The sequence below is a fragment of the Centrocercus urophasianus genome, unplaced genomic scaffold, assembly GCF_019232065.1.
Source record: "Centrocercus urophasianus isolate 14NV4802_14NV808 unplaced genomic scaffold, USGS_Curo_1.0 seq_8, whole genome shotgun sequence".
Classification (NCBI taxonomy): domain Eukaryota; kingdom Metazoa; phylum Chordata; class Aves; order Galliformes; family Phasianidae; genus Centrocercus; species Centrocercus urophasianus.
In genome coordinates, this window is record NW_024885421.1 from 49,117 (window position 1) to 72,871 (window position 23,755).

At 58.6% G+C, this 23,755-nt stretch overlaps 5 protein-coding genes across 7 annotated transcripts in view; 3 read left to right on the forward strand and 2 right to left on the reverse strand.

Moving 5' to 3' along the window:
• Positions 1–270: 270 nt before the first annotated feature.
• Positions 271–4,486, reverse strand: TAF1C (TATA-box binding protein associated factor, RNA polymerase I subunit C). Of its 2 annotated transcripts, none has more exons than XM_042838412.1 (14): positions 4,250–4,486; positions 4,025–4,117; positions 3,815–3,922; positions 3,634–3,729; positions 3,474–3,547; positions 3,158–3,405; positions 2,970–3,080; positions 2,759–2,882; positions 2,607–2,678; positions 2,382–2,517; positions 2,166–2,261; positions 1,890–2,064; positions 1,658–1,795; positions 271–1,446 (listed from the first exon to the last, which is right to left on the reverse strand). In XM_042838412.1, exons 1-14 carry the CDS (start codon positions 4,379–4,381, stop codon positions 287–289), a joined length of 2,763 nt encoding a protein of 920 aa, XP_042694346.1. In that variant the 5' UTR covers positions 4,382–4,486; the 3' UTR covers positions 271–286. The 2 variants fall into 2 exon arrangements, with proteins under 2 accessions (XP_042694346.1, XP_042694344.1); XM_042838410.1 differs by having other exon boundaries at positions 2,166–2,294.
• Positions 4,487–4,770: 284 nt separating this feature from the next.
• On the forward strand, positions 4,771–12,414 carry TMEM8B (transmembrane protein 8B). The gene is made up of 13 exons (XM_042838395.1): positions 4,771–4,885; positions 7,003–7,192; positions 7,701–7,908; positions 8,127–8,260; positions 8,340–8,599; positions 8,981–9,336; positions 9,555–9,651; positions 9,786–9,909; positions 10,165–10,307; positions 10,391–10,569; positions 10,939–11,085; positions 11,166–11,282; positions 11,420–12,414. The coding sequence occupies exons 1-13, from the start codon at positions 4,771–4,773 to the stop codon at positions 11,753–11,755; spliced, it is 2,406 nt and encodes an 801-aa protein (XP_042694329.1). The 3' UTR covers positions 11,756–12,414.
• Positions 12,415–17,064: 4,650 nt separating this feature from the next.
• Positions 17,065–19,919, reverse strand: LOC122171081. Its single transcript, XM_042838418.1, is given in 9 exon segments — positions 17,065–17,493; positions 17,566–17,700; positions 17,829–17,873; positions 17,959–17,994; positions 18,065–18,115; positions 19,047–19,106; positions 19,175–19,249; positions 19,321–19,687; positions 19,689–19,919. Coding segments are annotated over 9 exon segments (1,329 nt in total). The 3' UTR covers positions 17,065–17,164.
• Positions 19,920–20,495: 576 nt separating this feature from the next.
• Positions 20,496–22,423, forward strand: LOC122171089 (killer cell lectin-like receptor subfamily G member 1). Of its 2 annotated transcripts, XM_042838447.1 has the most exons (6): positions 20,522–20,571; positions 20,914–21,024; positions 21,439–21,516; positions 21,620–21,768; positions 21,932–22,035; positions 22,159–22,423. In XM_042838447.1, exons 1-6 carry the CDS (start codon positions 20,523–20,525, stop codon positions 22,352–22,354), a joined length of 687 nt encoding a protein of 228 aa, XP_042694381.1. In that variant the 5' UTR covers position 20,522; the 3' UTR covers positions 22,355–22,423. The 2 variants fall into 2 exon arrangements, with proteins under 2 accessions (XP_042694383.1, XP_042694381.1); XM_042838449.1 differs by lacking the exon at positions 20,914–21,024 and having other exon boundaries at positions 20,496–20,571.
• Positions 22,424–23,090: 667 nt separating this feature from the next.
• The window catches only part of LOC122171075 (B-cell differentiation antigen CD72-like), a 2,136-nt gene continuing 1,471 nt past the window's right edge, over positions 23,091–23,755 (forward strand). Inside the window, exons 1-3 of the mRNA XM_042838409.1 lie at positions 23,091–23,224; positions 23,302–23,394; positions 23,497–23,586. Coding sequence (XP_042694343.1) covers positions 23,140–23,224; positions 23,302–23,394; positions 23,497–23,586 — 268 coding nt within the window. The 5' untranslated portion in view covers positions 23,091–23,139. The remainder of the gene's footprint in view (positions 23,225–23,301; positions 23,395–23,496; positions 23,587–23,755) is intronic.

Sequence of the window (23,755 nt, forward strand, 5' to 3'; positions counted from 1 at the left end):
GCCATCGCCCGCAGCGGCACCGCCCCCGCCCCGCGCTCCCATTGGCTCCCACCCCGTCACTCCCGCGCCTTAAAGGGCCCGCACGCTCCTCCATGCCCCCACGCGTGACGCGCACGGCACAGTGTCACACGCTACGACCACCCCGCAGGAGGCGAGCACGGTGCTGCCCGCTCACCCACACACCGACGAGCGTACACCCGCCCGCGCCGTCACCTCCACGCGTTCCGCGTGGGTTCTCCCAAGGATCCTGACAACGAGAGCAGTGCCACTCTGCGTTTATTGCTGCTCAGAAGCCCATACGGGGCCGCTTGCGACGCGGTTGCGAGGCAGAGGAGAGCTGGCTTTGTGAGCTGGAGAGCTGGCTCTGCGAGGAGGGGATGCAGCGCTGCACTGTGATGCTGCTGGGGGCCTCGGGGGGATCCTGCGGGCCCTCGGCCCACACAGACAGGTAGTCCCGCAGCGTGCGCCGACGCTCCTTGGGGATGCCGCGGGATCGCAGCTCCTGAGAGGACAGCAGGATCTCGGTGGGAGGCGGTGGGGGGGTGCCAGGCAGAGAGGACACCACCACCTCCCGTGGGGTGGACGGGGGAGTGCGGGGAGTGGCCCCTTCGCTGAGCTCGGACAGCTCAGACTGGTAGGTGATGGAGGAGGTGAAGCTGGCCGAGAGGCTGCGGTGAGCCCGGCTGCGCTTCTGCCTCCGCCGTCGTTCCCGCAGTGCTTGTTGCCTCTGCAGGGTGCTGCCAGCTGGCCCCACGGCCCCCCACTCGCCTCTCCATGCTGCTGTTAGCCTGGCACTCAAGGCATTGGGTTCCAAGGAGGGTGCTGGGCTGGGAGGTTCTGGGGCTGGCTCCCAGCGCTGGATGCGGCCCCGCTCACACATGGCCTGGCGCAGCTGCAGCTGGTACTGCTGTAGGACACTTGGTGCCATCTCTGACAGCTCCTTGCGGGTGAAGAGGCGCCGCTGACTGAGGGTAGGGGGCCCTGATCGGCAGGAGGATGCTGGGGAGCCCATCCATGCCTGCAGCAGTGCCCGCAGCCAGCGGCGGTACCGCAGAGCTGCAGCTGCACTGGGCACATCTGGGGCAGGCTTGGGCCTGGCAAGAGGCTCAGGTTCCTCAGTGGCTGCTGGCGTGGTCACTACCTCCTCCTCCTCTTCCTCTTCATCATTGATTATCACCTCTAGATTGGACAAGTAGAAGGTCTGCTCTTCTTCCTCCTCCTGTTCCTCTTCTTCACTGCCAAACAGAATGGGAGAGCCAAGGGATGCTGCGGCCTCATCCTCCTTGTTGGGAGTGGGAGCTGGTTCTGCCTCGTCCCCCTGGTCAGGAACAGATGAGGATGCTGCTTCGTGCCTCAGCATCTGGTAGAAGACATCACCTGCCTCGGAGAGTTGGAACACCAGAAGGGACTCTTGCTCACCCTGCTCATGCTGCACAGCAGCCAGCCCTATGGGGATAAATGGGGCATCATCACCACATACCCTACTTCACTTCCCGTGGGTGCAGGACTCACTTCTCTTTCCCAGTTTGTCCCTATGTCCTCTCCTAAGCCATGTGTATCTCATCTTGAGTAGCATTTGCCTTTTGATGCATGCCCAATGCAGCACCAACTGCTGGCTGCTGCCCCTGCATGACCTACATGCCCCATGACCACTCACCAGCTGCAGGGATGCTGAGGCGCTTCTGGAGCAGGTGGTGCTGGTGTGGGAGCTGTGTGGGAAGGTGAGGTAGGCAGCTGGCAATGCTGTGTAGCTGCTGTGGTGGCCCTGCGAGCTGGCAGGCCATCTGGTCGCCCCCTGCAATAAGACATGTCAAAAATCGGCTAGTGAAGCAGCAAGGTCAGGTCGTGGACATGAGTGGAGTTTCTGTGTCCCCTACCTGGTTTCTCACCTGTGTACTGCAGCAGCAGCAGCTCCTGGGTATGAGAGGTGCCCAGCAGCGCTTTATGGCTCCTTCCAGACTCCCCCGGAACAATGTCAGCAAACAGAGGGGGTGCTTTCATCATGTGTGACCATTTCAGCACAGGCACCAACGGCAAGCGCTCGTCCAGCAGGTACACGGCAAACTGGGAGAGGGTAAGGCTCAGCAGGGCTCCCCCACCGGCATCCAAACCAGCTGCACAAGTTGGTTTGGGGCTTTGGGGACTTTGAGCCGTTGAGGACTCACCTGGGTGGCAACGAGGTGTTGGCAGGGGTGAGCCCTACCCAGGTACATGGGCAATACTACGCGTTCACCCTGCTCGCACTTGGCTTCCTCACCCACCTTGAAGAAGTCGAAGTGGCAACTCGTGGGGGCCTGCAGTGGCACAGCAAGGTGCTGTCGGCACCATGGGGAACAGTAGGACACCCCTCAGCTGACCCTGACCCCTGTACTCATGCTCACCCGAGCATCCAGGCACAGGATGCCAGTGCGGTCAGCACAGCTCAGCACCCGCGGGTGAGCAGTGAAGTCACTCCAGCGCCAGGGTGAGTGGTCCCGGAAAAACAGGGTCTGGGGGTCATGGCGGAGACGCTGCAGCCTGTGGGGAAGGGACAGAGCTCTTCCTTGCTGCGGGGCACCCTTGCCTCCTCCTACCCTGAACGCTGGGGATGCAGCACTCCAACTCACCCTGTCTCAATGTTCCACAGATAGACGGCTCCACTTTGGGTGCAGACTGACAGCTCCCCAGACAGGTATGGGCTGTGGGGCAGAGATATGGCATTACATTGGAAGGTCCATGTCTGAGGACCTCCCCAGAGCCCTGTATCCCCAGCACACACCTGACAGTGAGGCAGGAGGCTGGCACATCAGTGTGGATGACCTGCAGTGGGCTGGGGGCAGCTCCTGTCTTGCCTGGCATCCTCCAAACACCACAGTGGTAGTCAGAGCGAACGCCAACAAAGTCTAGTAGGAGACAGGAGAGAGGACAGGTGAAAGGGCAGGGACCCTACCATCTCTGTATGGAGTGCACAGGTCCCAGGGCTCACTCACCTTGCCCATCCACCCGGGCAGCAGCTACTTGCCGGATGCGCCCATTAAGCTCAAACTGCACTGGTAGCCCCCGTGCCCGAGGCTGCTCCTCCAGCACCACATCCTGGAAATCTGGAGTGCTGGCTAAGGGCACTGCCACACAGTGCCCCGCTGCCCCAGAGTCTCCCACATATCACAGGGAAGGATACAGAGGTGGTTCATGGCCATCCCACCAGGGTACACCAGGCGTCCCAGACGACTGCTTGCATCCTGAGGGGGCAGCCAGGCTAGTGCTCCCCCTGTGGAACTGTCATCAAAGAGCAGGCTAGTCCACTGTAGCAGCAGCTCTTCATGCACACAGTCAGCCAGCAGCCCCAGAGGCACCTCAAAGAGCCAGTCCCGGCACAGGTGAGAGAACAAGCGCAGGCGGGAGGTAAATTGATGCTGAGGGCAGCCACTGTGAGGGGACAACCAGTGTCAAGCAGGTGCCAGAGCCCACAGCTCCCCCAGCCCAGCAGCACTCACCGCCTGGCTTCCATATGGTTGATATTTTCCACCAGGGATGTCATGCGGATGGTTGTGTCCCGGGCGCTGCGTTTCTGCAGGGAAGAGAGCAGGAGTGCTGCTATGAGCAGACAGGAGGGGGTACACTGGAGTCCCCCTCAGCCTCACCAAGGGCACTGACCCTGAGCCTGGAGTCTCCCAGGTAGAAGTTCTTGTGCAGCAGTCGCCCCAGGGAGCTGAAGGCATCCTCGGGGTGATCCACAAAGAAGTGCCCCAGCTGTGTGAGGACAGCAGTGTGGGGACGTGCAAGGATGTCACAGGGGAGCTCAGCCCTGGCTCCTCAGCAGCACCCGAGCCTGTACCTGCTTGGCAAAGTCCAGCGCAGCCCCAGACCTCCCGGTCCGCAGCTTTCTGTGCAGGATACCGTGGTAGAGGATATCCTGAGGGGTGACTGGGGGGACCCAGCAGCCGGGGGGGGGGGCTGGGGGGGGTGGGGTGGGCGGCTGCCAAGGTTGTCCTGACATCAGGTGGCAGCCCCATTCTCGGCTCCCCCACACCCTCTGTCCCTTACCCATATTGGGCGGCAGCAGCGGCACTGCCGCGGCCTCGGCCGGGGCCCAGCTCTCGCCCTCGTGGCTACGGAGAGGCACAAACGGTGGCAGCACCTGCAGGGAGAGCGGCGGGGAGGTGAGGGCTCCCTTCCTGTACTCCCAGTGCCCTCCATCCCTCCCCCTGCGCCCCCTCCTCTGCCTTCCCGTACCTTCAGTGCCCACTCCCGTGTCCCCATTGCCCCTCACCTGCCGCTCTCCGGGCCCGGCCTCCAGAACCTTCCCGCGCTCTCCCCAGCCGGCGGCTGGAGCCATGCCCCCCTCGTCCTTGGGGGGGCCGCAGCCGAAGTAAGAAGGGAAAAGCACTCCCGGGAACTCCATGGAGATACCGGAGGAGGCGGAGGAAAACAGCGATGTCCGATACGTGCGCTCGGCTCGGCAGTGCCGGCACTACCCGGGACCAGATCCGGACCGGAATCGGCAAGCACGCGGACCCGACGCCGCCGGAAGTAGGAGGGAGCGCTCTGCATGATCAGCGGTCAGGCATAGAAAAGAGCAGGGCCTGGAGTGCGACACTGCCCCCTGGCGTGCCGGTAGCATAGTGCGCTCAAGGCGCGCAGAAAGCGGGGCCAAGCCGGCTGTGAGCGACAGGCAGAGCCGCCAATAGGCGAGCGGGGGCTGGGTAAGGAGGCGGGGCGGGTGACGTCATGGTCGTCCCTGCGCGGCGGGGCTGCTGGCGGCGCGCACCCCACGGCAGCGGGCGCGGTGGCATGGGGCGGCGGGGCGGCGGGGGGGGGCGGCCGCTCCCACCACCACCCCTCCTCCGCCTGCCCCTGCTGCTCGTGCCGCTCCTCCTCCTCCTCTTCTTGTCTCCGCCGCCCGCCGGTGAGTGCCGCGGGGCCGAGGGATGCGGGATGTGCGAGGAGTCAGGGATCTGAGTGCTATGGGATGCTTCGTGAGGGGGGAGGTGCGTGCTTGCAGTAGGAGACATGGGAAATGGGATGTGCACGCAGTGTGGTGAGAATGGAGCACAGACCGTGTGCAGTGGGGCGCAGCATCTACCTGCTGTGAGATGCGTGTGCAATGGGACAGTGTGTGCAATGGGGTGCGGGATGTGTGTGCAGAGAGATTCAGGACAAACGTGCAGCAGGGCACATAGATGTGCATTCTATGGGATGCCCATGCAACTGATTTTAGGGTGCATAGGCAATGGAGCACGAGGTGTGGAGCACGAGGTGTGCGCATAATGGGGCGCATTCGTGTGTGGTGGGAGATGGCAGTTTGAGTGCAATGGGATGTTGGCATAATGGGATATGGAGATGTGTGTGCGGGGGTAGTGCCTGATGATAAGTGGGATGTGGGGCACAAGTGCAGTGGGATAGGTGGGGAGGCTCAGAGGTGTGCGTGCTGGAGGGACACAAGTGGTGTAAGTGCAGAGGGACGCCCAGAGTGGTCAAACTCGTGGTCAGGGGCTCTGCAGATGCAGTGTGTCACCAGGACAGAGGGCTGTGAAGTGAGGCAGGGGGATGCGTGTGCAGTGAGGGTGAATGAGGGGACACTGGAGTGGCTACGTGTAGAAATGAGTGTGCTATCGGGCACGGGAGCTACCTCCATTCGGGGGCTGCGGAGGGGTATGCGGTGTTGTGTATGGGGATCTGAGAGGAAGGGGGCCGAGCTGTGGGGCAGGAGCGCTATGGGCCCCGATGGAGCGGCTGGAGGGAGCTGTCCGTGGTGCCGAGCCCGACCCACTGAGCCCGTGGTGCTGAGCCCGACATATTGGGAGCTGTCCGTGGTACTGACCCTGCTGGGAGGGGAGGTCGCCTCTCTTCTACCTCTGGCCTGGGGCAGAGACGCTCTTGCTTTTCTCCTTCCTTTCCTTCGTAGATAGGAAATTCTGTTCCATCCTCCAGCTTTCCTGCCTGCACTCTGGCCTCACCGCCGAAGGGCTCCAGCCTGACTCTCCCTGTGCACCTGAGTGCCCCCATTTTGCCTCAGATGAGTGGGCTTGGGAAAGTACAAAGGGGTCAGGAAGCTCTGCCTTCCCCCATGCCATCTTCTGGAAGCACGTTCGCTGTCTCTTTCTCTTTGAGGTCCAGAGCCGGTTCACTGACCCCAGGTGGCAGAGAGCTTTGGTCCCCTTGGAGGGGACTGGCCAGGTGGTTCGTGGCAGGGAAATTGTGATTGAGTACTCTTGCACGCAGATGGAAATTTCATGCCCATCTTGTGTTGGCTGGCAACGAAGGGAGGGGGAGCTGCCTTTGTTCCAGGCAAGGGAGCAGATGCATGTCAGTGTTCAGCCTGCTGGGGCTGCACACACGCAGCACAAACACACGTGCATGCATGCGCATGCGCACACTCCTGGCCAGACACTGTAGAAAGCAGTCTTTCTTCTCAGCTGTCCCCTTCCATGCTGGATACATCCTCCTGGCCACAACCCTGCTCCCATCTGCTCCTCTGCTAGCATTCCCTTTGTTGGCTGCTTGTAGAGACCTACATCTTATTCTTGGTGAGCAAGGCATAGATAGCTTAGGCTGGCAGTGGGGAAGTGGTACAATAGTGGAGTGAAGTTACTGCTCCTGTCTGGAGATCAGATCTTCCTTCTTTCCAATGTACCATGGAAATGTCTTCCTTCTCCTGCTAAAGCTCCTGAAATCCCCAGGCAGCTGGACTTTTGGACAGTGAGACCTGCCATGCAATAGCAGAAGGTGTCTTAAACATAAAGCTGTACACAGCCACACACACTCTTGTGTGGGTGTGCACGCCTTCATTTAGCTGTGCATGCAGACAGCGCCCACACATGCATATGTGCGCACATATGTGCACCATTCCTCCTCCACAAACACAGGAGAGCTTAGGAGCTGTGCAGGAAGTGCATAGCTCTATAATTCTTGGTGCTGAACAGTGCAGACTGTGCCAAGGGTAGGCACAGCTGACATCAGCCCTGGCTCAGTTGCAGCTTCTCCTGCCCCTCACACTGAGAGTCCCTTGAATCTCTTCTGCAGATGGGCTCTTCGTAACTGACTACTTCACCCGCACACCACGCAAGCTCAGTCCCTTCCGCTCCTTTGCCAGCATCGAACTCTTTCATTTCCACATCCCTGAGGACACGGTCATTGCTGTTTGGAATCTCATCACCTTCAAAGAGCAAGGTGGCACCTTTGGGGACCAATGCCCAGATCGTAGCATCACCGTGTAAGTAAGCAACTTGCCCGCTTTGTTTCCTTCCCCCTGATCCTGCCTTCTGCTGCTGTCTTCCTGGATGTGCCCTGCAGCCTACTTGCACCCATCTGCTTCTTGCTTGTGCACGCATGGCTACACACACATGCAGACATGCACTTGCATGCATGCATAGATCATGCATACACAGGCACACAGGCACTGGATTCAGGTACACACATGCACAGTTATGTGTACAAACATGCACATATGCACGTAGATGCACAAACATGTTCGTACACATGCAGATGCATACACTCACTCTCCCTCCCCATAATTCATTTGTTGCAATTTTCATTTGTTTGTGCAGCTCATCTATGAGCAGTTTTACTTGGACACCTTTCCTGGGAAGCTCAGGGTCTTCACCAAGATCCTAGCTTACTGATGTCTTCCTCTGCTTGCAGAGACACACCCTGCTTGTAGGGTGGGCTGCCCCTGCCATGCTGCACAACCTGGGCTCTGTTAATTGCTGTCTCTCCTGCAGGTATTTCCGCTCGGGGGCTCCTTCCGTCATTAACCCACTGCACACACACTTTCCCAGTGACACGGCTGTCCCTGGCTCCTTTGCGCTGACCCTCACCTGGACCTTGCCCAACCGCACCACAGGGGTGTTCAATATCACCAGCCCTCTTCCTGGAGACTGGTTCCTGGCTGCCCATCTGCCCAAGGATGAGGGCAAGATCTCTGTCAAGGTGAAGGACTGAGGGAACACATAAGTTGGGTTGGCTAGCTGTCTTATACGGGGCACTTGGGGGGCATATGAATAATTGGCAGGGGTCGGGTCCTGGGCACCTTTGGAAAGAGGAGACCAGGGCAGACTGCCTACCCCATCACCATAGTGCTGGGCCTGTGGCTGTGGGACACTGGCTCGGTGTGGCCGGTCCCCATGCTGACTGTCCTACTGGCACAGGGCCTCTATGAGGAGTGCCAGTACCTCTTCCAGCCACAGCTCATTGTGCAGCGCCTGGTGAACATTGCCGTGCTATACCCTGGTTACATCACTGAGCAGAGCATGGCTCCCCATAACCGCTCCTGCCTCTACAAGTGAGTGTGAGAGGATCTGATAAGGAAGGGAACCCTTGGGATTCAGCCCCTGACCCGCACTGATGCAAGCATCCCACAGGGTGTTCGTGCCCAGCTACACATCACGTGTGCTGGTGGAGGTGCTGCGATGCCGCGGGGTCGAGGGCTGCCCACTCTGGCTGCGCATGCGAGCGAAGGCCCCCCCACTGCACAACTCAACAGCACTGGACTGCCGGGAGCGTGCGCCCTGCCAGCTGGCACTGGACCTGCCTTTCTGGCAGCACTGGTACTATGTGCTGGTAGAGAGGCACCCTGGGTCTCCGGGCACCGTCTCCTTCCAGATCACTGTGCAGCTGACAGGTGAGGGACACAGGGAGGCTTGAGAGGGCACAGAGTTGAGAGGGAGATGGCAAGGGTTGCTTGTGGGATCTGGCTACAGAGTGACACCCAGCTTGCTGGTGATGCTGGGATGCACTAAGAGGTGCTGGGACACTGGGAGATGTTTGGAGATGTTGGGGCATTAGGAGGAAAGTACTGGGACATTGGGAGGTGCTGGGATGCTGTGGGATACTGGTCATGTGCTGAGACATTGGAATGCTCTGGGATACCGGGAGGTGTTGGGATGCTGAGATGTGCTAGGATGCAGGGATTGCCAACCTGGGCGATAGGGAGGGCGGGTGGGAGGTAAGGGCAGGAGGCCGGGGGGCTGCATGGTGCCAGGGCTGATGGCTCTGCTCCCAGACTGCTCCCGCCCCAGCCTGGCCCGGCCGCCCTTCCTGCCCTCCAGCGCCTCCATGAACATGCCGCACTCCTTTGGTTCCGCGGGTGGGATGGTGCTGGGGGACAGCCCCCCTCCCACCAGCCCCAACAGCACCAAGCGCCCGCTCCGCATCTCTTCCACCATGCCTGCCACTGAGCGCTGCTGGCCCATCCGCCCCACGCTGCGCAACGAGCTCGACACCTTCTCCGTCCACTTCTACATCTTCTTTGGGCCAAACGTGTCAGTGCCACCCGACCGTCCTGCCGTCTTTGTCATCAACCTCCTGCCAGTGCTGGACAGTGGCGGGGTGCTCAACCTGGAGCTGCGGCTCAATGTGGTGAGGTGGTCAGGCCAGGAGATGGGCGTGTTGGGGTCTGGGGCAGGGGTGCCTTTGGGTCATGGCCCATGATTTAAGAGCTGTTGGGTGGTGGACCATGGGTTACAGTAGATAATGACCAGGGTGCTCAGGATGATATATTAGGATGCTGTCAAGTGCTGTGCTGAGCAGGGGACACTCCCAGTGCTGCTTTAGGGCCATCTCCCCTCTGCCCCCAGAGCTCCCTGTGTGGTGAGAATGTGACAGTGTTTGGCTGTTTGAACCATGAGGTCCCGCTGACATCCGGTGACAACACATCGGTTACCTGTGAGACAGGTAGGTTGGGCTGTGCCTGTCCCCCTGCTGTGGTCATGGGTTTTGACCCCCGTGCCCTGCCAGGGATGGCCTGGGGTGGTTGGGTGCCTGGCCTGCTCCCTGCCCAGCTCACCCGTAGCTTTCCCTGCCGGCAGAGTCCCTGGCAGGCTTCCTGCTCTCTGTCAACGCCACGTCCAGCCTGAGCCGCCTGCGCATCCCTTACCCCCAGACTGGCAGCTGGTACCTGAGCCTGCGCTCCCTCTGCGCCACAGAGCATGGGTAAGATCCCAGCATGCCTGCCGTGTGTCACCACATCCCAGTGCATCCTGGCACTTTCAGTGCATCCCAAGCATCGCAGGGTATCCCAGCCTCCCTGTCCTGGCAGAGCTGGATGTCACTGCACTGTGGGCTCCTGCAGCTCTGCTCTGAAGCTCTCAGTTGGGAAGCAGCTGTTGGCTTGTGTGCATCTGAGGGCTGTGCTCATGCCCAGTGCATGCACGTTCAAGTATTTACCCTTGTTCCCCCACGGGGCAGGTTCGAGCCTTGCACCAATGTGACAGCTGAGGTCTACCTGCGTGCCTACCTCTCACCCTGCATCAACGACTGTGGCATCTATGGGCAGTGCAAGCTGCTGCGTACCAACAATTATTTGTATGCAGCCTGTGAGTGCAAAGCTGGTAAGATCTGTTCTAGGCACTCCGTCAGTCCTCCTGTCCCAGCTCTCCAATGGGTACTGGATGGAGCTTCCCCTCTCTTGCAGGATGGAATGGCTGGGGCTGCACTGACAATGCTGAGGCATTCTCCTATGGTTTCCAGCTCCTCTCCACTCTGCTGCTCTGCCTCAGCAATGTTATGTTTGTGCCTCCCGTGGCCATTGCTGTGCGCAGTCACTACCTCTTAGAAGCTGCTGTCTACATCTTCACAATGTTCTTCTCCACTGTAAGTGCAGGATGGGGATAGAATCATAGGACCATTTGAGTTGGAAATGTCATCTTGTCCAACTCCCCTGCAATGAACAGGGACATGTACAGCTCAGTCAGGTCCTCAGAGCGTGACCTTGAGATTCTCCAAGGACAGGGTATCTACCACCTCTTTGGGCAGCCCATATCTAAATCTCCCCTATGTTAGTTCAAAATAATTTCTCCTTGTCCTATTACAACAGACCCTCCTAAGGAGTGTGTACCCTTCTTTCCTATAGACTCCCTTTAGATACTGAAAGGGTAACTTTTGTTGAGATACTGAAAGGATGATGGGCAGGGAGTTGGGCAATATGGAATGACTCTCACCCCATTCCCTCTGTGGCCCCAGTTTTATCATGCCTGTGACCAGCCAGGCATCGTGGTGTTCTGCATCATGGACTATGACGTGCTGCAGTTTTGTGACTTCCTGGGTTCCCTCATGTCTGTCTGGGTCACTGTCATCGCCATGGCCCGGCTGCAGCCTGTGGTCAAGCAGGTGAGTGCAGAGAGAGTGCGTGTGGTGGGGAGGGTCCTGGAGTGGAGGTCCAGCCTGACATCTCTGTCACAACCCCACAGGTGCTGTACCTTCTGGGGGCCATGCTGCTCTCCATGGCACTACAGATGGACCGCCATGGGCTATGGAACCTGCTGGGACCCAGCCTCTTTGCCTTGGGCATCATGGCTATTGCTTGGGTAAGGACTCATTGCATCCCTTTCCTGTTGTATCAGCTGTCCTCCCCAGCTTGCCACCATGGGGTGGGGGACATGGCTTGTCAGTGTGGTGGCAAAGGGACCATGGCCACCCCTGAGGTCCTGTTGTCTCCATGCAGACGGCTCGCTCCATCCGTCGCCGCCACTGCTACCCACCCACCTGGAAGCGCTGGGCGTTCTACCTGTGCCCAGGTGCACTGATTGCGGTGGCTGCCGTGCTGCTCTACGCCTTCGTGGAGACAGAGGAGAACTACTTCTACATTCACAGTATTTGGCACCTGCTCATCGCCGGCAGTGTGGGCTTCCTGCTGCCACCCCGCGCCAAGCCCAGCGGGCGCCTGGGGCCGCTGCCCCGCCGTAAGGGCTGTGGGTACCAGCTCTGCGTCAATGAACAGGAGGAGCTGGGGCTCGTTGATCCAGCGGTGGCCTCCATCAACAGCATTTGCACCAGCTGATTCTAGTGCACTGGGCTCAGGCAGGGATGCTGACACAGGGAACAGCAGGACTCCTCTGGGCTGGTGCACAGCTGTCCCAGTGTCACAATTACAGCCCGGTTGAACTTGTCAGCAGGCATTGCTTGCCACTCCATCTGGCTCAGGAGTGCCCCTGTCCCCACTACCTTCAGCCCCCCTGGTGACACCTTGGTGCCCTGCATGTGACTGTCCCCACCCCATAGTGCTGGAGCAGTGACATCCCTGCTACTGCCACCAGCCCTGGGCAGCTGCAGGCACTGAGCCTTGCTGGGAGAGAGCAATGCATGCGCTGGGCCCCCAGATCTGCTTACAGTAACGCTGTCTCAGTCTGAGGGGAGTTGGGGGAAAGGTATTCTGGGGGGCACACAATGACAGTCAAGTCCCCAAAACCTGTGTGCCAGCCAGGGTGTCCTCATGTGCCCCTGTACAGCCTTAGGTCATGTTGGCAGTGGGGCAGAAGCTGTGCCACATACTGGGCTGCATCCTGGGCTCCTGCCAGCTACATGAGGGGGGCAAAACCGTGACCCTGGGCACCCTGAGGGGATGGGAGGTGAGATGGAGCAGAGTGAGGGAGACCCAACTGCCCCTTCTCCCTGCTGCAGCAGATTGCTTCATTTCCCCAGGCTGCAGCCCAGGAATGAATCCTGGTTCACAGTGGGCTGGGGGTTGGTGGGTGCAGGGCAGACAGGGGCAGCTCCAGGCCCACTGTTCAGGGGGCAGCAAGCAGTGCTGAGCCATGGTGCCTGTGCGAGGGCCCCGGGGTCCGGCACCCGGGAGCTCATCCTCCATCCCTGTCTCTGCCAGGCAAAATGCTCTGTCTGGTCCAGCCAGGCGGCCGGTTGGGGATTAATTTTTAATTAAAAACGTTGCTCACTTCACCAAGCCCAATTGCGTCTCTTCATCTCCCAGAGAGACACAGTACTGAGCTCTTGCATCATTGCAATGCATGCAGAGTGCCAAGTGTGGTGCTTGTGCCATCCAGTGCAAGCATCTGCCTATCAAGGGGTCCTGCACACTGCACCCCAACATGGAGGCACTCAAGATAACAATGGAGAGGCTCTGAGCACCTCACAAAGTTGCTCACAAATGAGCACCTCCCTGCTCATTTCAGGGCAGTTAGACCAGATGTCTCTTAAATATCCCTTCTAACTCAAATGATCCTAAGATTCTGTGATAGATTCTATGAACTTTACAGAGAGGATTGTGTCCTGCATGGCATCTGTGCCCCATCCCACCACTGTGGGGCTGAAACAAAAAACTGCTTCTTGGTGAGTTTAAGTAGGCCCTACAATAACAGGCTGCAACAAGTATGTGTTGAGATGTGTCTCAGTGGGGTTTATCCATAGGAGCTGTCCTGGAAAGCTGCAAGTAACCACTCACCAGCTCCTCTTGGATTCACTTCTCTGAATCCAGGACAGCTCAGCACTCAGTTAATTAAATCTGCAATTGCATTTTTCATCTCAAGGCCGGGCCAAGCAGCCAGGCATGCTCCTGGAGGCGGAAACTGGCAGGCATCAGTAGGGAGGATCCCAGCACTCGGTTACAGCCCAATGCATCCCCTGGGTCCTTCTGGCTGCCTGTCAGGAGATAGATATCCCTATCCCCCTGCTTGCTTCCCAGGTACCTCCATCCCTAATGAGGATGCTGTTAGGATAAAGACTGTGCTCTCCCTGTTCCCTGCTCAGATTTTTGGCATTCCTGTGACTCCAGTGGGAACAGCCTTTCTAGTGCTCCATTCCTGCCGCTGCCAGACACAGCAACCGCATCACCATGGCAACTGTTCCCATAGCAACCAGGTACATCTGACATACTCATGGCAACCGGGTCCCTGAACAGCTGGTGGTGGGGAGGGATGGGAGCTCTGAACCCCACCTGCAACATGAGGACAGACACAACATCCAGAGCAGTGTGATCCTTCATATACCTGTCCTGATGGGGGGGGCAGCAGGGGACAGAGGAAAGGCACGAGGGAGTGGCCTTGTGGCCAGCACTGCACTGTCCAGTCACTGCTCAGCATCCTGCATCCCATCCCTGCCATTGGGCCAGCATTTCCTGCTTGGAAATGAGCATCCCTGAAACCCCATAGTTCCTTCCTGGCCCTAAATCACACTGTGGGATGTTTTGCCTGCTGCCTGCCTTCCCAGTGGGGCTCAACCTGCTGCAGCCTGCACCGTGCAACTTTAATGTGCCTGGCGTGAATCACTCAGCCCTGCAGCAGCTGTGTGAGCATAGGCAGCATCTCTCCCTGCTCACTCCTTGCCCTCATGTGCCCTGACAGCAAGATGGCAGTGGTCACCAAAATCCAGGAATTAAGCTTGTCAACCTGAGACTGACAAAAAGCTGGCATTGTTATGTATCAGCATCTCCTACTATGCATGCACAGTGCTAGCATGGAGTTCTTGCAAGGAAGTCTTTGGTGGTCATGAAGTACCATAGGGAGGTGCTACTCAGGCAGAAAGTCTTGTGTTACACAAGCCAGGTTCCATATATGGCCAGGAACTTATTTACAAAAAACTTGGCTGTTGACTGAGTTCTAATCAGCACTTAACGTGGGCCATTGGCAGCCACAAGAAGTCTCCTCTTCCCCCATCCCAGGCCATTTTTAGAGCGGTGTTCCCATCACGTGGTATCCAGACAACCTCAGTGACATTCAGCTTGGTTTCCTTGGGTGACAGCCTCTATGCGCCGATACCACAAGGGCAGTTCATAGGGACTGGGTAGGGGTTCAGCATCACAAAGCCTTAGAGCTGGAGGCAGCATGTCCCCACTGCTGTGCCTGTGACCCATCACACCCGCATCCCACAGCTGATGTAAATCCTGCTGTGGGCACAGCCAGAGCTTGGGCACAGATAACACTGCAGGGGATGCGGGCAGTGCTCTCATGTGGAATCAGCCCCGCAGCAACAGAAGTCAAACTGCTGCACCATGTGCACTCCCAGATGAATTTCCCTGAAGAAGCAAGCCTGCAGAGGAAGAAAAAAGGATGGCAGCGGAGATCGAGAACATTTTACATAGGGTGCAAAGCCACTGTTCCCTGTATGGATTGCAGATTAAAGTTTTCTCATAAAAAACCCTCTTCGCTCAAATATCACCGCTACGATTTCCTTTGAGAAAGGCAAGTGCTAAACAATGTGTTGCTGGATATTATGAGCAGCACTCTCAGTGGAAGCTGTGTTAGAGAAATCACACTGAATCTTTCTGTGTGAGCCTAAGTGTGTCTGCACCAAGGGAAATATTGCCGTTTATTCTTACTTCATATAAAGATGTTTCATCAACTTCAGGGCGAAAACCCAAGACATTGCATTTCTAAAGAGAGCATTTGGGTTGAACCAAAACCAACTCTTAACAAATGCAATTGAGAGATTTCTAGTCTGGTTTCCAGCACTGAGCCATGTGTTGCTCCAGCACATAAAATCTGCCAATCTCTGCCAATCCCCACTGACATGCTAACAGGAGAAAAGGGGAGAGGGGACGAGAGCACCTCAGAGCGCATGGTGGGACTGAGCATAGTGCTGTCACTGTGCCTGCCCTCGCATTACCATGGGATGTGCTGAAGGATGTGGCATGGAGCAGGGTCACTTGAAGACACAGATGTCACTGCATCACCATGCACAGCACCACAACCCTCAGCCCCACATAGAATGCTGCTCCAGGAGTCAGCAAATCTCCTGCCAGCACCATGCTGGAACCCAGACCAGCCCGTGGGAATTTCTGTTCTTATTAGCTGATGACAGCACTGCAGGCTCCCTGCAGGGCTCAGCAGACCAGAATGAGGTCCCAAAGCATGGCAGCCACGTGCCAGTACCCCAGCAGCTGGGGGCACGTCCTGGCTCAGAGGCAATGCTGTTGCAGTTGGTGCATGAAAGGTAGATGGAACAATTGGCAGCTCTCACCGCTGCTGTAGGGTGGAATGGCTTCCAGCTGTAAGCATGACCTGTCTTTTGTGGAAGAAAAGTGATTAAGGATGGGCTGAGCTTTCAGAACTCTGGCTCTGGGTGCCCATCTCACCTCTCCGTGCCCTTCTTACCCCATCCCATCTTCCCAAAATGTCCCATTGCCTGCAGCCCACGGTGTCCAGGAAAACGAACAGGGTGAGGTCTGCAGTGCAGGATCTCGTGCAGCAGGTACGGGACGAGTTAGGCGAGGTGGGGCTTTGGGCACGAAAAAAACACCCCTGGCCCCCTCCTTGTACCCCATTTGGGGTCCGGGGGGGGGGGGGGGCTCCCTCGCTGGGGGAATCCCCCTCCTGTGACGTCTTTAGAAATCCACCCCCGCGCGCATCCAGCAGCCTGATTGGCTGCACCGAATTGGCTCCGCCCCCTCTGCGAGTGAGGCGGACCCCGGCGTGACCACGCCCCCTTTATTCCTTCCTGATCTCCTATTGGCTGCTGAGCCGTCGCTCCGGCCCTGCGCACCCCTGGACACTCGCCTGCTGCCGCCCAGTGCTGCTCGGTGCTGCGCTCCGCTGGATCACTGCCGCATCCCACGGCAGTCCAGTGCAACCTCACTGCACCCAATGCGACCTCACTGCACCGCGCTGAACCGCAGTGCAACCTCATCGTGCCCCAACACTGCAGCCTCTTTGCAACCTGCTACATCCTCTGCACTTCTTATCTGCAGCCCCACTGCATCTCGAGCCTTCTGCACCCCCACAACACCCCTCTAAGCCCTAGGCTTAGTGTTAGGATTACAGTTAGGGTAGCGCTGCATTGCACTGCATTGCATGTCATTGCAATCCACTGTATTGCATTTGGGTTAGGGTTAGGATTGAGCTTTGTTTCATTGTGTTGCATTGCACTGCATTGCATTGCTTTGGATTTTTTTTGCATTTCATTTAAGTTCATTAGACTACACTGCATTTCACTGCATACTCACTGCCCCCAGCCTCCCACCACCCACACGTCACATTTTATCTCCTGCCAGGGAGATGTCCCTTCTCCATGCCGGGTGAGCCTGTGTGCCTCTGTGCCCTGGGGTGGTGGCTGCAGCCTGTTGGAAACAGAGACCAGAGCACAGAGCAGGGCTTGAGAGTGGGGGTGGCAGTGTCACGGAACCACTGCATGTGACGCAGGGAAGAGTGCCACTAGAGGTGATGGACTTCCCCAGCACAGCTCGCCCCCGCTGGGCTGGGAGCCAGGTGTTGGAGAGGTGACAGTGGCACCATCCAAGTTCCACCCATGGGTGCACACCTGCCCAGGGGAGTTTCTGGGAGGCTTTAAATAGAGCAGTTCCCCTTCCGCTTAACTCGAAACCTTGAGTACGGGGGGAAATAATTGGTCAATTGGCACTGCTGATACAAAAGCTATTTTTAATGTTACTAAAATCTGTGTCTTCTATAAACATCTAAAATCCCCAGAGCTCCTGTTATAAAGATTTGTGCCACAAGCACACTCACGGCAGGGTGCAGCCAGAGCCAGGAGATGCCCGGCACTCCTCTTTGGGATCTGGGGAAGCACAAGGCAGCCCAGAGAGCAGTGGCACTGGGGGGCTGCCCCCGAAAAGGGGAATGTGCGGAGCACCATGGCCGGTTGGGGCTTGTGGACGGAGCAGCAGCTGGTGCAAGGTCTCACCCACCTGCACCAGGCTGTGTGAGAGGAGGTGGAGGTGGGAGACGGTGTCGCTGGCGAGGCTCTCCAGCAGCGCCTGCTGCTGTCGCGACGTCTGCAGAATCTGCACCAGCAGCTGCTGCACACTCTGCAGCAGGCCAGCCACGCCACAGCCTGCAGTGGGAAGGGGGTCAGGGGCAGTCCAGCCTCACTGTGCATCCACAGGGGTCTGCGGGCATGACCTACCTTGCAGGCTGGCGTCCGACACATCCTCACTGGCTGCTGTCTGCTCGCAGGGTCTGGGAGAGCCGGGGGCTGCAGTGGGCATTGACAGCACAATGTTCCCTTCTCCCGTCCCTAGGGATGTCTCAATGGGGAAACCTGCACCAGAGTTTGGCATGGGGGTCGCAGTGGGACTGTGTGGCCACTGAGTCCCCTGCTCAGCCCCAGCTGCCAGGGCTCAGACCCCTGCTCCAGCTTAGCACATAGTAGAGGGCACAAGTTCTTACCTGCCTTTTGCTCAGCACTTTCCTGCTTCAGGACAGTCTGGCTGCCTGCAGGGAGCAGATGCAAAGTGTCACCAAGGACTGTTTCTCTCTCCAGGATGCCTGAGCTCGGTGGTCAGGGGACGATACTCACCCAGGATGGGAAGGAGAGGGATGCAGTGAGTGGTGTCTGCAATAAGAACTGCATCAGAGTCTGCTGGCAGGGTCGAGAGAGGGAACCAGGGCAGGGGAAGCCTTACTTGGGACAGACGTGGGGTCAGGCACTGCTCCAGCGATATGCTCCCCGCAGGCTGCAGAGAGAGAGCAGAGAGGAGACACAGGGTCTGTTGGGACCTGCTGGAAACAGCAACAACCTGGGATCTGCCCTGCTGCACGGCCAGCCCGGCGTGCCCTAGCCACAGCTCCCCATCACCCTGTGGGGCCTCAAAGTGTCTCATGAGCTAGAAACAAAAGCAGGAGTCACTCACCCACCACTGCAATGCAGCCACCTCTGGGCTAGAAGGCAGCAACCGCGCAGCGGTGCACAGCCATGCTACGCAACAGATTAGGACTGGAAGTGAAGGAGAATCCCACATCCACTTGAAACTGCAGGGGGAATTTAGGGAGACAATGTAATTACCCAGTGCGGATGTTGGCTGGGTGCAGGGGTTCACTCCCCCCTGTTATTGGGGGCCTGGGGACAAAGCAGGCTGGGGCTCCTGTCTGGAGGAAGTTGTTTCACCCCGATGACTGCTGCCTCAGGGAACAGCAACTGCTGCTTCCACCTGCCCACACAAACCAGGCATGCAGCCTGCATCACCTCAGTGCCAATCCCTGTGAGCACCCTTCAGGCTGCATGCAGGTGGAGATGCTCCCAGCTCTGGCCCTTGCCCTCAGTCCTATATTCTCTGAAGTTCTGCATTTTTCCTGCAGCTAAAGGCAGGGGCTGCAGATTCTGCAGTGCTGTACAGCTGCAAGAGCCTCCTGGGCTGCAGCAGGACCTCATCCCTGCCAGCTGCATGAGCAGCCAGCAGTCCCAAGACTGGGTCAGGGCTGGGGAACTCCTTGTGCCCCACATCCTCATGCTCTGGGGCTGTTCCCAAAACCTCTATCCATGCACATCCCTACCGACAAGTCCATCCTGGGAGCACCCCTAAGACCCCTCTTCCCATCATGCTGGTGCGGGCATGGGCTGGAGCCGTGGCCGTGCAGCCCGGTGTGATGGGGCAGAGTGGTACTTACAGCTCTCCGGCTCATCCTTCACATGCCACAGCAGCGGCGACAGCAGCATGCCCTGGGAATCTGCAGAGAGGAGCTTCAGCAAACAGGAATTGAGGGTTCCCACAGCCCAAAAGCCCCACTCTAGGTACCTGCTGGCACTGGTGAGGATGGAGAGCAGGTGGCAGGGACCGATCTGCGCCTCCTGGGAGGCAGCTTCCCCAGGTCTGGAAGAAGAGAAAAAGCTCTAGCTCTACCCTGGCTGTGCACCCACCCTTCCCACAGCCCCGGCACCCACCCAGCAGACGCCGCTCGCGGAAAACCGGTCGACCGGCAGCCTTCCAGATGCTCTTCATGGCTCGGTAGTGCGGAGGCAGACGGGGGGAGTGGAGTCCGGCTCTGCGTCGCGTCTCCCGCTCCGAGTGGAAAGCTTGCTTAAGTGCCTTCCACTTGGAGCGGCACTGGGCCACGCTACGGCTGTAGCCGGCCGCCGCCAGCCCGCGGGAGATCTGCTGCCACAGAGCCTCGTTGGGCCGAGAGGTGGAGGCCATCAGTAGGGCGGCCTCCCCCGAGCCCCCCACCAGCGCCAGCAGGCTGCCGACCTCCGCCTGCGTCCAGGCTCGCCCCCGGGGCATGGCGCGGGGGGAGGCCCCGGTCAGCGGGGTGCTGCACCGGGAGCCACGCTGGGGATGGGACCCAACGGGGACCACGCACCGAGGATGGCGGCGGGAGCCGCACCGGGAGCCGCACCTGGGTCCACCGGGAGCCACACTGGGAATTGCACCGGGAGCTGCCGGGAGACGCCGGGAGCAGCAAGGAGCATGTGCAGCCCCGGGAGGAGCCGCTGGGAAACGTAGTCCTGGCGCGGCGGGGCGTGCGCGTCCCTCGAGCATCCATCCCCCACTGATCTCCGCGCCGGCAGGGATCGGGGCTCCGGGGAGGAACTGGCAGAACCCTAATTCTAACCCTCACCCTAACCGTCAAACAGTAGCCCCAGCAGCTTCATCCAGCCCCGACCGCGCTGGGTAGCTCAGCCCCAGGGCACCGCGGGGATGCCCGTCGGGGCAGCCCTCAAGATGAGGGGGAGGGGAAGGAGCACCCCATCCCCCGGCTTTCCAGGGCTGAGACGCAGCTGCAGCCCCATGCAAAAGAGGTGGCAGAAACCATCTCTGCACACGCCCCCATCACCCTGCTGCTCGGGAGAGAGCCTCGTGTCCTGCTCTCAGACGTTCCCCTCACTTCCCAGAGCAGGCAGAGCAGCCTTGAGAGTATTTCACACCTCCAGCCCTCTCAGTCGGCGCTGCGGGTGCGGGGTTCCTTTGTCCCACGGTGCCAGCCTGCACCCCCTGGGGCTGTCACCCAGCTGGTGTCTCCGGGGACTTCACCAGGAAGTGACACTTTCCATTTCGTGTCACACTCGGCTGCCACAGAGGGAGGCTGGGGAAAGGGGTTGCTGCTCCCCCCCATAGCTGTGGGGCGCACAGCGAGAGAGAGGGAAGGATGGAAGGGGATGTCATGTATGCTGAGCTGCGCCTGCCCCCTGCACCAGGTAAGGGCACACTGCTCTCCATCCTTCTTGCCAGAAGCACCCCCACCCTTCCCTACTGCTCTCCTCTCCTGCAGATCCTCTTGCCCCATTCCCACACTGCAAACAGCCTGCTGGTGGAGCTGGGGGGCTGCACGCTGCTGCAGCCTGCTGAGTGGCACAGTGCATGTAGGCACCTGCTCTGCTGCCTTCCCTGTGCCATGTTTTCATTTCGTGTCAACATTCTGTCATCTTTTGGGGACAGAGCATGAGGGAGGCCCCTGCCTGCAGTGACCAGATATAAGGGTGTGATGGGGGGGTTCCCCATCGTTGTCACTCAGCCCCAAATGGCATTCCTTCTTTTAGCCCCTGTGCAGACGGCGCGGATGTCCTGGCACTGGACAGCCGTCGGCCTTGGAGCCCTGTCCCTGCTGCTCCTACTGGCACAGATCATCCTCGTTGGATTGAGCTTCCACTGTGAGTGCCTCTGTGTCCCCCTCTCTGCCCAGGGGCTTGGAGTCTTGGTTGGTACCATGGTTCTGTGTGCTCCTTCTGCTTGCTCTGTGTGTCTTCCTGCATGGGACAGAGTGAGCTGCAGGTCTGTGGGCTCTGAGGCAAAAAGTAAAAGATGAAGGTAAACCACCTTCATTTGCTGGAGAGAAAGGCAGGAGGGTATGGGACAATGTGGGCTTGGGGATGACACCAGGACATCTTGCTCTGTCACCTGGTGGTGGTGTGAAGACAGGATGAGATGCTGAAACCAAAAGGCAGAAACACTTTCTCCAAAAGCCAGCTGTGTGACCCGTTTCCAGCTGCAGCAATGTTGACCAGCTTGGAAGGCATGTCAACAAAAATTGGAGATGCTACTGTGCTCTCTCTCCTCTTTTGCAGATTTAGCCCGACAGGCGAGCTGCTGCCATGGTCCCCAGTGCATGGAGAACCTCAACTCTGGGCTGCAGGCTTTGCAAGGTAGGAGAAAGGCGAGTTTGGGGTCCTCTCTGCAGGGTTGGTGGCACCCTGTCTGTCTTCTGACACTTCAGTGCCACCCACCACAGGCTGTGTTTGTACACAGGGAGCTGCCAATTCTGCCCAGTTGGCTGGCTGTGGCATGCAGGGCACTGCTATTACTTTTCCTCAGCCAAAAGGAGCTGGGAGCAGAGCAAGGAGGACTGCTGCTCTAGGGGAGCACAGCTGGCCATCATCCAGGCCAACAGCACACTGGTGAGTACCCGGTTGGCTGCTCCAATCTCACCATGGATGACATCAGTGTCTCCCAGTGATCTTCCAGTGCCTAAAATCCAGCTGGGATCTGGATGCTGTGCCAGAGCCAAGTGGCTGCAGCCGGGTGTCCCTGAGGAACTCATGCCTATCTCCTCCTGTGCAGGCTTTCCTGACACACGTGTCCCATATGGATGTCTTCCATGTGGGCCTGAAGCGGAGCCTTTCTGGGTTTGAATGGAAATGGCTGGATGGCACTGTGCTAAAGAGGTGAGTGCTGCAAGAGGTTGGAGAGGTAATGGAGGGGACAGCCAGCCTGCAGGCAGGGATGCGCTCCCTGGCTCAGCCCCCTGCCTCTCATTCTTCCTATCTCTTCCCACTCCCTCCAAACAGCCTCTTCCGAATCCAACGCTCCACCAGCTCCTTCCTGGCCTGTGGCAGAGTGTCGGGATCAGGGCTGTCTGGTGGTGACTGTAGGGAAGCCCATGGCTGGGTATGCGAGAAAAGTGCAGTCAACCTGCAGTGGCTGCAGTCCTCACCACCTGCTTTCCTCTGGGGAAATACCACCTATACTTGTGCAGGGCCCTGATGACCATGAGGACAGCCAGTGCCCAGCACCCACCCCTGCCTGCCATGTAGCCAGGGCACTGACTCTGTATTCACAGCTGTTCATCCCTCTCCTTTGTTTATTGCACGTTGCTAATAAACTTTGACACTCACACTCTGGATGGCGTTGGGGTTTAGGGTTGGGATTCAGAGCTAGCGTGGGTCCGAATGTCCCCATGCCTGGTGGGAGGTGGAACAGGTCCTGTGTGGACTGGGGCAGATGCTCTTATGTCCATCCTCCCCATGTGGGAGCAGACAAGCAGCTCAGTGAGGGCATTCCTGGGTGCTCCCCACGCTGGCTGCTACCTGAACATGGAACTGGTGATGCAATGGGGAAGAGAACATGGGGGAAAGCAAGGTCCCTCTGTGGCCAAGGCTATGGGGCTACTGGTGCCGCACAATGGTGGTGTGGTTTAACTCCACAGGCAACTCAGCAACTCACAATGCTTTGCTCTCTACCACCCTCCAGGGGGAAAACAGTCTGACCTCCCTTCCAGTCTGAGCCATTCTCTTTTCTATGATTCTATGATGTGATGCTGAACAAGGCAGAGAGTGCTGTGCAGGAACAGAGCAGTGCTTTTGCCCTCTGCACAGGATCAGCATTGGAAAGGAAACCACATTTTGCAAATCAGTCAATTACTTCTGCTTTCCTGTAAATCAAGAACTTTCCCCACCCTACACATGATCATAAGTTACCATCTGACTGAAGTGAGTAGAAGTCAAAGTTGCTGGCCTGTTCCTGCCTGGGGCAGAGCCACCAGCAGCCCCATGGCCCAGAGCGTGCTCTACGCCGACCTGAGATTCGCCAAGGGGCCAGGGGGCCACGGCACAACCAGCCAGGCGCTGGAGGCAGGTAAGAGTCATGGGGACCTCACACCTCCACACATGGCCAGCATCATCACCCATCGCTGCCCGCCCTTCCTCCCACAGCCAGCATGGACGACACAGACAGCCCCTATGAGAACGTTGTTCCGGGATCAGCACCTGTGGGGACAGCAGGGGAAGGGACCCAGCACAGCCCAGGTACGTGTCCGGAGGGGGCCAGGGATGGGGATGGGGATGGGGACAGGGGCCCCGCTGCCCCCAGCAGCGTGGGTGACTCGTGGCTGCTGGTGTGTCTTGCAGGGCACTGGTCCCGGCGGTGCTGTGTCCCTGCGGGGCTTCTGGCAGTCAGCCTGTTGCTGTTGGTGGCCCTGGTGACCCTGGGGACCTGCTGTGAGTGTGGACGGCATGGCTGGGGAGGGAGTGGTGAGGCAGGATGGGGGCCACAAGGAGCTCAGGGCTGGGGTGGTGCAGCTTCTCACTGGGCTGCCCCGTGCTGCCTGCACTGCATGTGCTGCCTGCATCTTGCAGTACTGCCTGCACTGGGAGTGCTGCCTGCATC

Coding starts and splice junctions, on each gene's coding strand:
- TAF1C (XM_042838410.1), bottom strand. CDS start 4,381: ATGGAGTTCCCGGGAGTGCTTTTCCCTTCTTACTTCGGCTGCGGCCCC. Junction 4,118..4,249: donor CCGGGCCCGGAGAGCGGCAG/GTGAGGGGCAAT, acceptor CTCTCCCTGCAG/GTGCTGCCACCGTTTGTGCC. Junction 2,065..2,165: donor AACACCTCGTTGCCACCCAG/GTGAGTCCTCAA, acceptor ACCCTCTCCCAG/TTTGCCGTGTACCTGCTGGA.
- TMEM8B (XM_042838395.1), top strand. CDS start 4,771: ATGGGGCGGCGGGGCGGCGGGGGGGGGCGGCCGCTCCCACCACCACCC. Junction 9,910..10,164: donor CTCTGCGCCACAGAGCATGG/GTAAGATCCCAG, acceptor CCCACGGGGCAG/GTTCGAGCCTTGCACCAATG. Junction 11,283..11,419: donor GCATCATGGCTATTGCTTGG/GTAAGGACTCAT, acceptor GTCTCCATGCAG/ACGGCTCGCTCCATCCGTCG.
- LOC122171089 (XM_042838447.1), top strand. CDS start 20,523: ATGGAAGGGGATGTCATGTATGCTGAGCTGCGCCTGCCCCCTGCACCA. Junction 21,025..21,438: donor CGTTGGATTGAGCTTCCACT/GTGAGTGCCTCT, acceptor CCTCTTTTGCAG/ATTTAGCCCGACAGGCGAGC. Junction 21,517..21,619: donor TGGGCTGCAGGCTTTGCAAG/GTAGGAGAAAGG, acceptor GTTTGTACACAG/GGAGCTGCCAATTCTGCCCA.